At 41.4% G+C, this 15221-nt stretch overlaps 1 protein-coding gene across 2 annotated transcripts in view; it reads left to right on the top strand.

Annotated features, from left to right (window-relative positions):
• cntnap2a (contactin associated protein 2a) overlaps positions 1 to 15221 on the top strand; it is a 319293-nt gene that overhangs the window by 257678 nt on the left and 46394 nt on the right. For both annotated transcript variants that reach the window (XM_047568711.1, XM_047568712.1), the window contains exons 16-17: positions 1949 to 2105; positions 5666 to 5793. In XM_047568711.1, the coding sequence (XP_047424667.1) occupies positions 1949 to 2105; positions 5666 to 5793 (285 nt within the window). The remainder of the gene's footprint in view (positions 1 to 1948; positions 2106 to 5665; positions 5794 to 15221) is intronic.

Raw genomic sequence — 15221 nt, 5'->3', positions numbered from 1 at the left:
AGGAGCTAATCAGTTTTTTCTGTATTTCTCTGTAACTTTCCTCATCCCTGTTCCCTCTTATTTTATTGAGTTTATGTGTAAGACCTTCAAACTTAATAACAGATAATCAGCATACGCAGATCCATAAGATGCCTCGATATAAGGCACAATCAATGCACATAATACACACACTTTAGATTAATTCAAAACTATCAGTCGCTGCAACTTAGCAACCCACTCCTCTATTCAAGGCCTGCGTGTGCGTGCAGCTGCTGTTTGTGCAGGCGGACCGGTTAACCCAGCTAACCTATTTGTTGTTAAAATGTCAGGGAGCGAATACACATATAGATTTAAACAAAGCCAGACCGAACAGTGTATATTTGGATGTGCTGTGGAAAATCAGTGGGAGAGAAAATGTCTTAAAGGTGGAGCTCATAATCAATATCCGCCCTCCATGGAAAAGACTACAGTATTTTGAAGCCTGAACGTTGGCAGGTTCGGCTACAGCTGGAAGGAGGACAGCTACTCCCTCTCGAACACAGATCAGCTTCAAGGAGAATGCGGGATGGGACTGTGAGATCGGGAGGCTCGTTTATAGAACTGTGGGACATAGACGCTGTAACCCACGCACGTGGCCTATGCCAGTGCAAACCACTTCTTCTGCTTCCTGCTTCACTTTCAACAATGGTGACTGAGACCCTCGGTTAACCTTTTCTTCATGCGTTCAAGTCTTTATTGATCCAGAACAAACAATTTTGAAAATTGCGACATGGAATAAAGCTGGAAACCCTAAAGCGGAAACGCGTTACTACCGAGCGGACCAGTCACAGTTGGGGAGGTGCACGTCAGGCTACGGCATAGGGTTTGTCTCCATAGCAACGCAGTCAAAATGCCTTTAACTGACTTCAGTCCAAACTTAATTCTCACTTGTATCAAAGCACCGCAACGCACACGCACACACATGTGTACACATAAAGGCTGAGGATCGTCAGGTCTCTTAAAGAGGGGCTGTTAATCCTATTGACAATGACTTGTCTGTACGGGGGCTTGAAGAAAGATGAGGCTAATTCTCTTTATGAGGGCAATAAACCCGTAGGTCACAGAGGTCAACCTCACACGCACGGTATATAAGCAGCCGCGGACACGTGTGTAGCTTCCTCCTGGAGTTTTGCCCCAGTTCCTGAGATCAAAAGCGTAATAATACAGTATATCACTCCTCTCAATCCAATTGCACGGCATCGAAAATTCTCCTTCAATCCCCTCCTGTAAAAAGTGTGTCTCGGGAGATTTCATTGTCTCCGATGGAATTTGACAAAGCGATATTGACAATGCAGCTTATTTTCTTGGAATAAAAAGGGAAATGTAATATTGTTTCACTCTCTCTCGCTGTTATTGTGATATATTGCCAGCAAGCGAAATATTTACACCCGTCTCTCTGTCTAGTTACTGTCCCATGCCGGAATACATTATCCACAGCGAAGGATACGATATTACATTTCCTATTGAAAAGCAGTGATCCTTCACCTTTTATCCACTCGTTAAAAAAACGCACTAACACACACATCAAGGTGTTGTTGGTGTGTCAACAGATGTGCTCAAAAATATCTACGTTGACACCGGCAATTATACACTGGCATGTATATTCATAGTAATGTAAAAGTTGTCACATGTGGGATTTATAAATATATATTTCTTGCTTGTCTTAGAGGCGTTTATCAGCCAACTGTGTAAAATTTGCAATGCAATACATCACAAACTCACCTTCGCAGTGCACTTTCTTGTCAGCGTGTTCACATTAATACAAAACCAAAGACTCAATCAGTTTTAAGGAAATTGGATTACTTTTAATGCGGATGAGTTTAGCAACGCTATTTTAGTGACTTCTTCTTAGGGGCTGAGTAACGACTGTCACAGCCAATTCTTGAAAAGAAACGTGTAGTTTATGTGTGCGTTTGTGTTTGGTCTGCAGATGGGACCCCCTTCACGTGGTGGGTGGGCCGGGGCAGCGAGAAGCACTTCTACTGGGGAGGCTCAGCGCCTGGCATCCAGAAGTGTGCCTGTGGCATCGACAAGAACTGCGTCGACCCCAAGTACGACTGCAACTGTGACGCGGACTTCAGACAATGGTAAGTGAGACTGTCGGACAAAAGATCAAGTCAGAATAGTCATAGCAGATGTGAGAATAACAACACAACACAGGATTTATGTTATTTTTTTGTGTGATATAGAGGCATCGATCTAACTTTAGCTTCAAGCCTTAAAAAAATTTTTTAGAAATCCTGAACATCATGGGACATCATCTCTTTATATACAGTCACATACTGTTTGACACTTCCTGTGTTACTTCATATCACTATTACTATTCTACCTTCCGCTGCATGAACAATACACCACCATTATTTCTATCTGCTTGTAGTATGTGTTCATAGTTCATTTTATGTGGCCGTTAAGTCTTTTGCAGAGAGACTTCTCAACCATTTCATGTAGTTAATTTAAATTAGACGTGCAGCTAGAGCCAATAAACAACAAACGTTTCAATTAGTGACCATTGCTGATCTGAAACTGCCTCTTAAATCAAGAACCCAGCGGTGAATTTCTCTCTTTAATAGACGTAAACTGTCTCAGCTTTTTATTTAACTGCAACTAAGACTGTCAGTGCTGAGTGACTAGTCAATTACCTTACCTTGATAATAAGAAAAAAAATACCAAGAACGTTTGAGTATGAGGAACGAGGCCGCCTCACAGGAGCAGTTAGAGTTTATGTAACTTCCTTAACGGTTCTTTGGGGACAGAGCCGTGCTTGTCATTCAGTCAACCCACGCAGTGATTTTCTTAGCTGCTTCAAAGCAACAGGTTGAACTTCTTTATCGCTTCCACAATAATAAATATTTTCCCAAGTATTGTGCTTTAGATATTCAACTATTTTCTAAAATGATCTCTGGAATCCTAAAGGTTGGCGTGTCTTTTCAAGCCTCTGTTTCGTTTCATAAGTAAATGCTCTGTGTGGAGAATTTCACTGAGGTTGACCTTCACATTTCATCTGCTGAGTCGACTGCACAAGGCTGACTAAGAACGTCGTGCCTTAAAGATCAAAATAAGAATATAAAATAAGTTACACACATGGAAGTTGTGATGAAATTAAATCTGTCAGTAATGCTAATGTTTGCAGTAATCTGTCAGAACAGAATCCGCCCCAGCTCGGGACAGTCTGATGAGACTTCAAAGGAGGAAGTGACTGAATGATGAATGCCACCATCACTGATGTGTTTATGATGAATGCCACCATCGCTGATGTGCTTATTTAAGGGCGATGTTTGCCTCCAGAACCAGCAGTTTGTGTTTCAAAGCTCTTTTAACCAGCTGATGGATATTCTCATTAAAACCAATTGCTTTGCTGTCAGTGTTGGTGTGTGCGCGCACTATAGCCTGTGTTTGTGAGTAATTAACGAGTGTTAGCAAGAAGAAGAGATTTCATTTGCGTTCATGTCTCCCATCTCATCTCTAAAACTGATGAGATTACAAATAAGTCATACGCTGTCTCGTTCCCTCTGTTAATATTGTATGCATTAATGTCTCATTGTTTGGCTGAGTGAGTTTCTGAAATATTACCAGTATAACGGTTTCCACCCATTACCCATACTTTTGGCAGCACATGTGTGCGTGTGGGCACTTACTTGCTTACTCAGACACACATGCACGCTGACAGGCATGAATTAGATCTTGCACAGTTTCAGTGGAGGATGAGATCCAGTGGCAAACAACTGCAATCAAGTAACGTGAAGAATAAGAATGTGTCCTACTGAAATTTATTGCCACTTGGAAGGATTTAAAAATATTTAGTCAGTGTGATGCTGGTTGGTGTGGACACGCACGCAATCATAGAAATAAGTTCAAAATGAGAGATGTTTTGACTGGTCAATCATCTGATCTCAGTTTAATAGAGATGAAGAACAGAAGAAAATCAGGAACTCCACAACAAAAACATAAATGAACGTAGACATCCCCTGAGAAAATACAAAATGTCACAAAAATATGATGTGTCTCCTTTTGAACACCCTGATATCGGCGAGTATGTGTTAAAACGTCTCTGCCATACAGCTGTTTCTATGGTGTTGTAAACAGAAACTTAGACCCTTCAGTTCGACTCAGTTTTATTTTATTCTAGATCAACCTCTCACTCTCACAGGGTGGTATCTGTTTCATCCTCCAGGTTGTCTGCAGCTCTTCCTCTGCACGCTCGTAGGGTTTCTGTTGTCTGAGATAGTTCAACATTTGGGGCCTTTTTCTTGATGTATTCTTGGATTTTCAGTGTTTCATCCTAGACCGTGGCCTCGATGCTCACTAGTCCTCAGCCTCCCTCTTTCCGCTTAGCGTACAGTCTCAGGGTGTGGGACTTGAGGAGCTTTCTTGTCTCGATATCTACGTCTTCTATCTCCTCCTTGGCCAGCCTATAATCCCACGGGGTATCTGATGACTCTTACATGTTGATGGATCGGATTTTTCAGGACTTGCCTTACTCTCCGAAGGTGTTTGGTTGTGGTTGACTTGCTTGTGGCCTCCTCATGCTTTCCATTAGCCTGTGGGATACCAAGGTACTTGTAGCTGACTTGGATGTCGCCTATGTTGTCTTCTGGTAGGTGGACACCTTCAATTCTGATCATCTTGCCGCTCTTGGAGACCATCCGGCCACGATTGTCCAATCCAAATGACATCCCTATGTCGATGCTGTAGATCCTGGTAGTGTGGACCAGTGAGTCAATTTCTCACTCATTCTTGGCATAGCCTACAACTTGATGCCATCCATGTAGAGCAAGTGGCTGATTGTTGCTCCACTTCAGAATTGGTACCCATATCTGATCTTTGTGATGATCTGACTGAGGGGGTTCAGGCCTATGCAGAACAGCAGTGGCATCTCTTTGGTATATACCGCACTTGATGTTGATTAGGGCAATCAGCTTTGAGTTGGCCTCTAGTGTTGACTTCCACATTCCCATCAAGTTCTGGGTGAACACCCTTAGGTTCCTGTTGATTTTTTTTGACATTGGTGTTGTTTTATTTCATCAATCTCTAGTTGTAATAGTAATTTTCGATTTCGATTGCGGATTCTGTGTTGGAACGCTGGGCTAACAGCTGTTTCTTTGTTAGCCTTGATTGTGCATTTTGAATATACCCTCTCTCTGGGATTGCTTGTATGGTGGCATTCCAATAACTCCATGTTTTCTGCCCTTGTCCGGCTATGTCGTGTTCTTGTAGTTCATTTCTCATCAGGTTGCCCTGGTTCCCTTTTTAACCCGGGCGACGTCTGAGCTGGTTTGACTGCCATTTTTGTGTGCCCTCATGTTCCTGAGGTTATTGATGTATTTCTTCAAATATTATGACATATGTCTCTCATATACAATAACATTTTCCATCTCCAGTTACAGTTTTCATTTCTCATTTCACAGTCTAAATAGCATCAAATCCAAACACTTAACACAGTTGTAACTAGTGTCGGCCACTAATGACAATTTTTTTATTATTTTCTTTTCTTATTTATTTGAGTTGTGCGCTTAATAAAGGCTGATTAGAACTGAACAAACAAAAAACACTCAAAACAACAAGAAGAGTAGCAAAGGACCTTGTGAGGTAAAGACTCAACAACATGTATTGTGGATTCTTTCCTTACCTCTGCATGTTTTTCTCACAGGAGAGAAGACTCTGGTCTCCTCGTGTACAAAGAACACCTGCCAGTGAGCCAGGTTGCCGTGGGTGACACCAACAGACAGGGCTCCGAGGCCAAGCTAACAGTTGGACCACTTCGTTGCCAAGGAGATAGTAAGTATCATTGGGCGGTTGATGAGAATCTTTGCAGCCATCTATACTATTTTCAGTGACATGCACTTCGAATCACATGTCGAAACCACTCCAAGAGCAAATATTTCACAAAAGCCTGAACAGATATACTTAGTAGTCAAGCTGTAGAATATTAATTAGCAATTCCTTTCGATAATAGCTGGCAGATTAATTGTTTTATCGTGCAAAAAATGATAAATATTTAGTGTGTGGTTCATGGGGGAAAAAAACGATTTGATGAAGACACTTGGAGCTCTGGGAAACCAATATGAGAGGAACGGGCCCTCTTCAACATTTCCCTTACATTTTGCCAATTGACAAAATTAATTTTAAATCATGTGGTATAGAAAATAACGGTCGCGAGCCTCTTTTAAACAGGTGCCTTAAAAGAAGCGATCAAGTTTTTACAGTTGCTGGACTCATCTGACACATTTAGAGAGTGGAACTCTTGTCTCCTCTTCTGGCGCTCAGAGTAATTACACAAACACTGTTGACATATGCACATATGCTTAGGATGTACAGTCCCTTGGTCCCTTTTCTTGTTTTAGTACTTTCTTAAGAGGCAAAGTCGCACTCGTGTTAATCCTTGTTTGTCTCTGCTGTGGAACGCTTTCTTTATTAGACTATAATCCTTACCGCTGCAGTTGTAACTCTCCTTTCCCCACCACAGGCTCTGCCTCACTCCTAGTTGTTGTTACTCACCTCATCTCCTCAGTTGCTCTTCATCTCCTGCAGATAATCTGCTGTTTGATGCAAAACACATCGACGATCGAAACAGAGGAGGACTTTCCTGCTGATGATCATGACCAGAATTGACTGAACTCGTTTTCGACAACTTGAATATCACATGCATTCAGTTATGGTGTATTTTAAAAGTCTTTCTAAGACAATTCACAATATGCTGAACAGACAGCAGGTTACTGCACAAGGATGCCAGGGGCGTTCAGAAGAACTTAAAAGATCAGTAGTATGACCAGGAGCTATATCACACTGTGCTTTAGAGTTACAAACCTGAAACCTTAGAGGAGCCTGCACAAGATGATGAAAACTGGTGTGAGCTTTCCGGATTAGCTGCAGGTGTAAAAGGGACCTTTGAGGGAGGCAGCAGGAATGTGCTCATAGTGGCCTAATTGAGAGGGAAACTGTGCGTTAATGACCTTCTCCAAGTCTGCTGCGTAGAGGAGTGGTTTCCCTTACAAAATAATTACCAGCTGGTTGTAGAGGCATGACTGCATCACCTTTGTAAAAGGCCTCATCAAAGGTTGAATCAAGAGAACCACCTCCAGTCTCTTTAGTGCAGCTCTTATTAACATTCCCCTTTCGACATTGTGTGGTGCTTTTCACCAGAGGGGAGCAAAGGACAAACTCCTTTTTCTGTTTGATCGCAAGTTGTATGACATTTCTGGACAAACGGCAAAAGGTGCTGCAGCTGGCTTTAAAAATAGCTCGAAACGGAATATGATTTTGTTATGTGGGAGAATTTACAGAGAGAAAGAGATCCTTGTCAGTCAGGAAGTCTGTGAGCAACGGAAATCTTTGACTGCTTTTCTGTGCTTAAGAGATTCTAGGCTCCAAAGGACACATCCCTCTCTCTGAAAGTCAATGAATTGTGTGTCGGATGGTCTCAACTCAACCTTTCTCAATGCACTTTTCTGTAGAATAACTCACCAAAACCAGGTTAGCAGTCTGCATTGCTATTAATGTATTCTGGGATATGTAGTAAAAGAAACCTCAAAGGTTTAAGTGCCAGGAATCCTGGAATTGTATCTGGCCACATTTATATACTCACATTTGAAATACTACCTGAACTGACTATTTTAAGTGGCAGCTGCATAATGTGCAGTTCACTCCAGCTGTAAAAAGAACTGAGTCATGACTTTAATGTTATGTACATGTTTGAAAAGTACTCACTCAGTTAGCGTTGGGTGGTTAATGAGCGTTATTATTTCTTTATGGCACACGTGGCCCACTGTATGTGGAGTCAGTCAGTCATGTGTCATCCAGTGGTTTCTTGTACCTTTTGTTCTGTAGAAAGAATTTGCAGATCATTTGCAGATTTTTCATTTTTTCATAGCGTTAGTAACAATACAAATCAGGTAGAAAGTACTCTTGTGGCCCACTCCTGTGTGAGTTCTTGTAAGAGTTCTTCCAAGTAGAAAGCAAAGTAGTGACGTCACACAGCATGTGCCATCTGTTTTACTGGAACAAATCAAAGAAATAGCCCCTTAAACAAGCAGGCGGGTGGAAATTAACCGTTATCACTGTATTTTAGACTGTACAATGCATTTAGAAACTGCTAGCCTTTTTCTGGAAAGTGACAAATTTCTTTCAGCGGTTTGCTGCTGATGGTTTGAATGGGGTCCTAATTAAGCACTACTGTAAGTAAGAACGAGGGACAACACTCCGTGCCTAGTAGCGTACAATGGGGCACATTGTTATTCTGCGTTTGCTCTTGAGTGTGAAAATAACACATTGCTCATACCCGTATCATGTGAGTCATTCAGAGAACCTGGATCTTTGTTTTTGAATATCTTACGTGTGAATTTTTTTATTTTTTGTGTTTGTATTTTCGTAGGCGTGTGGAATTATGCGTGTGTGGCCAGACAAATGTGTCTGAACTCTGTTTAAGGGCTTTTTTTTTTTTATCCAAGCACTCATCCTCTCATCCTTTTATTCCCTTTAGTCAAGTCCCTGTAGTTTAGCTTGTTTCTCAGGTAAATATCAGGTGTCAGATGCTGAAGAACACACATACACATACACACCGAGCGCCAGTTTAATCTTGCTGTTTCTCTTCCTGTCTATTCTTCTAATCAGTGTTGGCACACGGCTCTCTGCGGGACTCTGGGTCAGTTGGAAGACACACACACACAGATTTTGCAGCCATACCGTAGCATATTTAGCACTTTCCTTTCCATGAAGCTCACGAGCCTGTGGAGTTTGTCTCGATCATACCTGCAATGAGTCACTCCTGCAATGAGCTTCTGACAGGTCAGCGTGGATTAGTTGCAACACATCCCCAAAAGACTTGTAATACTTCCTAAATGAAACTGTTCCCCAGTCCGAATCTTATTGGGCTTTCACAAATTCAAAAAGATAATTGAAACCTTCTCCTCGGGGCCGTGATGCGACGAGCCACCAGTGCCAGGCGTCAGTGAGCATCTGTGACCCTAGTTGTTACAGTGTGTCCCACTGGTCAAACCCAATTTTCCAGCTGAGTCAATACGTTGAATCAGCAGGGAGTGAGAACCAGTGCTCGAGAAGCGGAACACAAAGTGACCAAAGTAAGCAAATGCCAAAATAAATAGGCGCACACAGGAGGCTCTTTTCGTTTTTCATTGTTATCTCGTCACAACAATCGAGCAAGATTCAGAAGGTGCCAGCTCTGTACAATGGCTTCATAGGTTCTAGTTCCCCCTGTTGAGTGACAAATACAAACCACTGCCACGTGTAGGTGTGGGACATGATTTCCTCTCATGCAGGCTCAAAGTGTAACAAAGCTTAACCCCACGGCCAGAATGGCAACTACACACAAGTGTCTCACATCAACGTAGGCTCCATGTGTAGGTCATGGCAGTACTATAAATTCCCCTTCATGTTTCTCTGGGCATCTTTGGTGTAAATCCACACAATGATAAGGGGGAGCTCCAAATGTAATAGTGTATTCAGTGGCTGCAACCTCTGTCATCTGAAGTATATGAGCCTGCGCAACCTTTGTGTCTTGACGTTCGATGACACGAGCTGATGCTTGACAAGCTGACAAGATAAGCCGCTGTCCCACTTCACAATAGAGGATCCCAGATCTCCTCGGTCTGTAGGGTCAGAAGAATGATGCAGTGCTTCTAGGGCGATGTGCGTTTTGCTAAAGTGGCCCTGAAGGCCGCCACGAGCCGAGGACTTGATTTGTGTGTTTAATATACTTTAAGCCAGCTATGAGGGTTTTATCTCTGCTGATTTCAACCTTAAAATGACCAAATTACAGATGTTAAAACAACCTCAAGTTGCTTGGAAAAGGCTTTACCCACTGAAAAATGGATTCAGTCCTCAAGTAATTGGTTATGTCTTTAAGATTTCCTTAGTGCTTCCCCATCCTCTCTATTGCATCTGTCTCCTAATGCAAAACGGATTAAAACAGTGTAGACAGGTAATAACGCTGGTATTTGATCTCAGAAAGGTTTTGTGGAATATAATATCCTTTGTAGGGGAAAAGCATTTACTCTTTAATAGAAGCTAGCATGACCATTACAATAATAACGCTTCATATATCATGTCTTTGGCTGCTCATTTTTCATACTAAAGCAAGTACAAAAAAAAAATTAATGCAACATCTGTGGACTGTGCTCTCTGCCTTTTATAGTGCTGGATTTAAACTACAAAATACACTATAAACATGGTTTATCATCTCGTGCAAAAAGCCTGCAACTTTCCATGTGTATCTCTATCAGTCCGTCTTTTTATTCATTCTTCAGACAGCAAGTGACCTGGTTCTGTCTCGGGTGCAGAACATGACGGAACACCTGCCCTTCCTGCTCCCCTGGCGTCGCAGTCATTACGTCCCCTTCATCAACAACCAAGTTCCACTCTCGCTAATGTCCCTTCGTCACAAAGCCGCCAACATACAAACAAACCATGAGTTAATGGCTCTCGACATACACATCTGTTTGTGTGTGGGGGTCTCACATGTAGCTACCTGGCAAACACAATCACTTAAAGATGGATCCTCCTGTCACTTGGACGGAGACACATTCTCTTTGTCTTACTCCCTTTTCTTTCATTGTATGAGGATTTACGTGTGTGCAAGAGACCAAGAGAATTACGCTCTTGTATAGTGAGTAAGAAACGTTAACATTAAGATGACTTTGAGGTATGTTTGCCATAATGCTGGCCATGACACCAGAACACGGAGCATACATTATACATAGGCCCATTAGGGCATATTAAATGTATATTAAAAATTTCACATGTGAATAGGTGCTCCGTGCATGATTGATGTTTCCCATACTGTGCATGGAGCTCTGTCTCTGTAAGAGCAATGATGATTGGCTGCCATGTAATGGGTTTTCATAGGCAAAAGACTAATGTCTTGAGCACACAGGGAAAGTTTTTACTAAGGAGGTGCTTATGTGTCTGTGTGTGTGTGTCTGTCTATTTCTCTGGTAGGTAAAAGAGCAAATAAGAGTCCAACTTTCTTTGTATGTGTGTGTGTCTCTCTGTGGGATCGTGCTTCAGCATTAATGAAGCCCATTTCCATGGTTAGTTTAATGTCAGCCTATACAGTCACAGGCAGACAGAGAGGAATTAGTCCCATTTATCGATGTTAAAAGGGTTTGAACATATTAATAGATGGAAATGAAAACAAAAGATGGCAAATGAAGCAAAGCAGCACACACTTATTCTTCTAATATGATGTCATGCACCTTCTATGAGACAGGCTTGGTTGCACGAGTGAGCACAAATGAAGGCGTACATGGGTAATCTATGATGGTTCAAAACTAATGAATTGCTTTGTCTCTTTTCATATGTCTGTGCGCCTGATAAATTCAAATGTGTTTTTCTGGGGCATTTCTGGTGTGTGTATATATACATATATATATACACATCGCAGAAGGTGGTTGAGAACAACAGGGCCAAGGTTCTGTGGGACTTCACCTTCCAGACTCACAAACAGGCCCTGGTTAACCAACCGGACATAATAGTGGTGGACTAAGTGCAGAAGAGGGAGGTGGTGGTAGATGTGGTGATACCAGCTGATGCGAAGATGGGAAAGAAGGAGAAAGGTTGAAAAATAAGGGTTGAAAGAGCAGCTGGAACGGAGGTGGAAGGTTAAGGTGGGGATGGTCCTCGTGGTAGAAGGAAGGACTGGGAGCTTCCAAACTGGGAGAGTGGCTCCAGTAGATCCCAGGAAGAACACCTGAAGCCTCAGTCCAGAAGAGCTCAGTCCTAGGAACAGCTAAGATACTGTTTTGAGGATAACACAGATACAGATGAGAGGGACACGTATACAAGTATACTGTATATACTTAAAAAGTACATATTAATTATGTTATGAAATCACAATTCTAAAACTAGTTTAATAAGCAGTTTTCAGACGTCAATCCTTTCTGACTCGACTGTAAATAACGCCAGGCTGTCAGTCTCCATTCTGTGCAGATGCACCAGGCTCCTCCCAAATTAACACTCAAACTCATCTTCATTCTGCCTTCCAGCCTCTCAAATTAGCACAAGGGAATCTGCTTTAACAACAAACTGTCATTCAGCATTCAACTTCTGACTGGATGTTCTGCTGCGTGTTAAAGGCATTAACAGTCTGACTAAACAATTTATAAGAGTTGATGGAATTCGTTAATAGCAAGGACGAATAATCTTTTACATCTCCTCTCATGTGATTCTTGTATGTACTGGCTCGATAACAGTGTATGTTTAAGGTTATTTTGATTTTTTTAGGAAGCAAGATTAATTTATTCTGTGCAATTTTAAAGCTTTGTTATGTGATGTTTTGTCATTTTCCCTCTAGTTTATATTGATTATGGTTGTATGGCCTCATTTGTATTGTTTTGCCGTTGTTAGGTTTCTTTTGAAGATGAGACATTTACTCAACAAGACTTGATGTGATGCCATGAGCTGAGGGAGAGCTGATTTTTACTTATTTTATATCATATCAAGCGGCTAAATGTAGTTTTATTGAATGTGTTCATTATATCCTGATATGTTTATAAAGTCTGCTGTAAACTAACTAATATCTGCCGCTGATGGACAAAAGAGCTGTAAAAAGCTGTGCAGTACATTTTATACTGAAATATAGTTGAGTCAAAGTAAAAAGCATAACATTAGAAGGCCTCGAGTACTAGTATCTCTGAAATGGTTTTACATAAAGCACTTTACAGTTCATGCATTGCGTTAAAAAAGTCATTACTTTTCTCTAATGATGATTTATAGACATTATTTGAAAGTAAATGAACAATTAAATTATTCTTATTTCAATTTCTTCTTCTCATCGTCTTCGCACTTACATAGCTCTGAGCTCTGACGGTTTATTGCTAAAAACGTATGACAAGCACCTTAATTGCACAGTGAGATTGATAAAGGCTTAGCGGGTCTCAAATGACAGACAGCAAGTAATTACCTGAAGATTCAAATGCTACATTTGCCGTGAATATACGGTGCCTAGACCATAAAATTACACCCTGCAGATGGCTCAATTGCACAAATGGGATGAAATACAGGTCTCAATGGAAATTAAAAAATGAGGGAAGAAGAAATATTCATAATGTGCTACAGTTCACGCGTCGCCAAACTATACGCCGTATAGGTCCAAGTGTTTTGAGCTGTGACATCCGAGCTATACCCTCAGAGGCACTTCATAAGTCAGAGGTGTGACTTTCCAAGATGTGCAGCTTCCACTCTTGTTAGATTAACCTTTTTTTAGTCCTTTGATGAAAAAAGAAAAAAATGTAACCACTTGAAACTAAATTATGTAGGAGAATAAAGTGGAAAAGTTAAATTAGGTGGCGCAGCAAGCAAAGGACTGAGTGTGCACTGTAACTTTAAGCATCTCTGAGGTTATAACCATGAGCTATTGTAGTGGCGGTGAAGCTGCCTCTGCCTGCCAGCCGTGTACATTACTTTGTATTCCTAATGCGCATGCACATATTTTACACGCGTGTTTGCGTGTTTGCCTGAAAATGTCAGTGTTAATGACCCGAGACAGTTCAGTCAGTCATCCTTACCATCTGTTGCTGCTGGCGTGTAACCCTTGTGGTCAAGCACAGACAAATGAATCACCTCGTTGGCTTCCAGACCCGGACTTCACCTCAGACTGTATTTCAGATCATGTCAGCCTCTACAGTTCAGTGAGCGTGATTTCTCTTCTTTCTTTTTTTTTTTTTTTTCTTTTTACACACGCCCTTGTGGGCTGAGGCAGAGGTCAACAGCTGTTGTCAGTGTTTCGCTTTGACACGGCACTTCTGTTAAATGACTTGATGGATCAAAATGTTTGGCACGGGGGGGGAGAGACGGTAAAATCTGTCGCACACACCTATTTATCTAGTTTAAAAAACAATGTGTAATAAGAGGTTGCTCTGACTGCACACTGTGCTCAATTTCACTTGGTTATGAACGTGATTTTTATGCCTCTATGGCAGCACAGCTGTGGCATCGGGTGTTTTTCTGGTAGTGCATCTTGGATTCAAGGATGAACTGGCTGGATTAGGGTGGTCAATTTTCACAGCGGCCTCACAAATCATGTTTTCATCCTTAACTCGGCCATTCACGCGCTAAACATGACCACATTTCACAACGTCTCGTCACATAAAATGATGCGGTGATGACATTTTGTGGCCAAAACTTCAGATGTCATTGTCTCTGTAATGTTGTGCAGAATTGCCTTTGGGGCCATAACCCAGCAACAGAAGAGGTGATTATGAACACGTTTTACATTTGGTCAGATGCTGAGCCGTCTTTATTTGCCAAACATACGCAACTGCACCGGTTGGCAGTGATTTAGACGTTAGACATTTCATCAGCTTTTCTCAATTTACCCATGTTTGAAATGACAGAGTCTAGTCCAACTAATGGAAAATGTCTGACTTCCTGAAAGTGTGATTGTATTCCACACTGTTAATTATTTTCTCCTTAAGAACAGAAGGGATTCAATCAACACAATCACCAAACAACTAGCACGAAGCACAGCACAACAAGCACAAAGACTTGCATATATCCATAATCAGTACCATCTGGATATTATATTGCTTCATGTTGCTCACTGGTCAGTCTTTCATTCAGACCACAATGGTTCTTGTACACACTGTAACTTCTTCACAAGCTTCCTTGTCTGCAGCTCTCATTTGTTTTTGTGATAATAGTGTCCAAATGTTTTGAATAGTGGTACACAGAGTACAGATGTATTATTAGGGGTCAGCAACCAAGCAGCATTTCAATAAAATTGAAAAAGAAATGAAATAATTATTCCATTACCTTCTACCTTTACTAAATGAAGCCTCTAACAATGGAGTCGCTCGGCAACCAAAACCGCGAACAGATGGATGTACGTCTAATATTTTCTTGGCTGAGTCCATATTGCGCGTATCAGTGCAGCACACAAAGAGCCCAAGGACAACCAGGAAAAGAAGTCACAGCAGGGTGAGAATTTCTGTATTGGCACCTTACCTTGATAACCAACTAAACAGAGGAAATTGCTTGTCAAGAAAACCACTTCAGATTCTATTTTGGAAACAGCCTGTCTCCGAGGTGTCATTCGCTAACTATTGACACCCTTTGCTAAAAGGCTTGTCTTTTTTTATTGTTGCTATGTACAATAAGTTTTCTACAAGTTTTCTTCTGTCTTCTGAGGTTGGTTTCTTGTTTGATGTAGATATTGCAGTTAATTTGACAGCCAGGTTACGGAACAGGGTCAC

This window comes from Mugil cephalus, chromosome 18, assembly GCF_022458985.1.
Source record: "Mugil cephalus isolate CIBA_MC_2020 chromosome 18, CIBA_Mcephalus_1.1, whole genome shotgun sequence".
Taxonomy (NCBI): domain Eukaryota; kingdom Metazoa; phylum Chordata; class Actinopteri; order Mugiliformes; family Mugilidae; genus Mugil; species Mugil cephalus.
The sequence above is the reverse complement of the archived record's forward strand: the minus strand, read 5'-3'. Positions and strand labels throughout refer to the sequence as shown.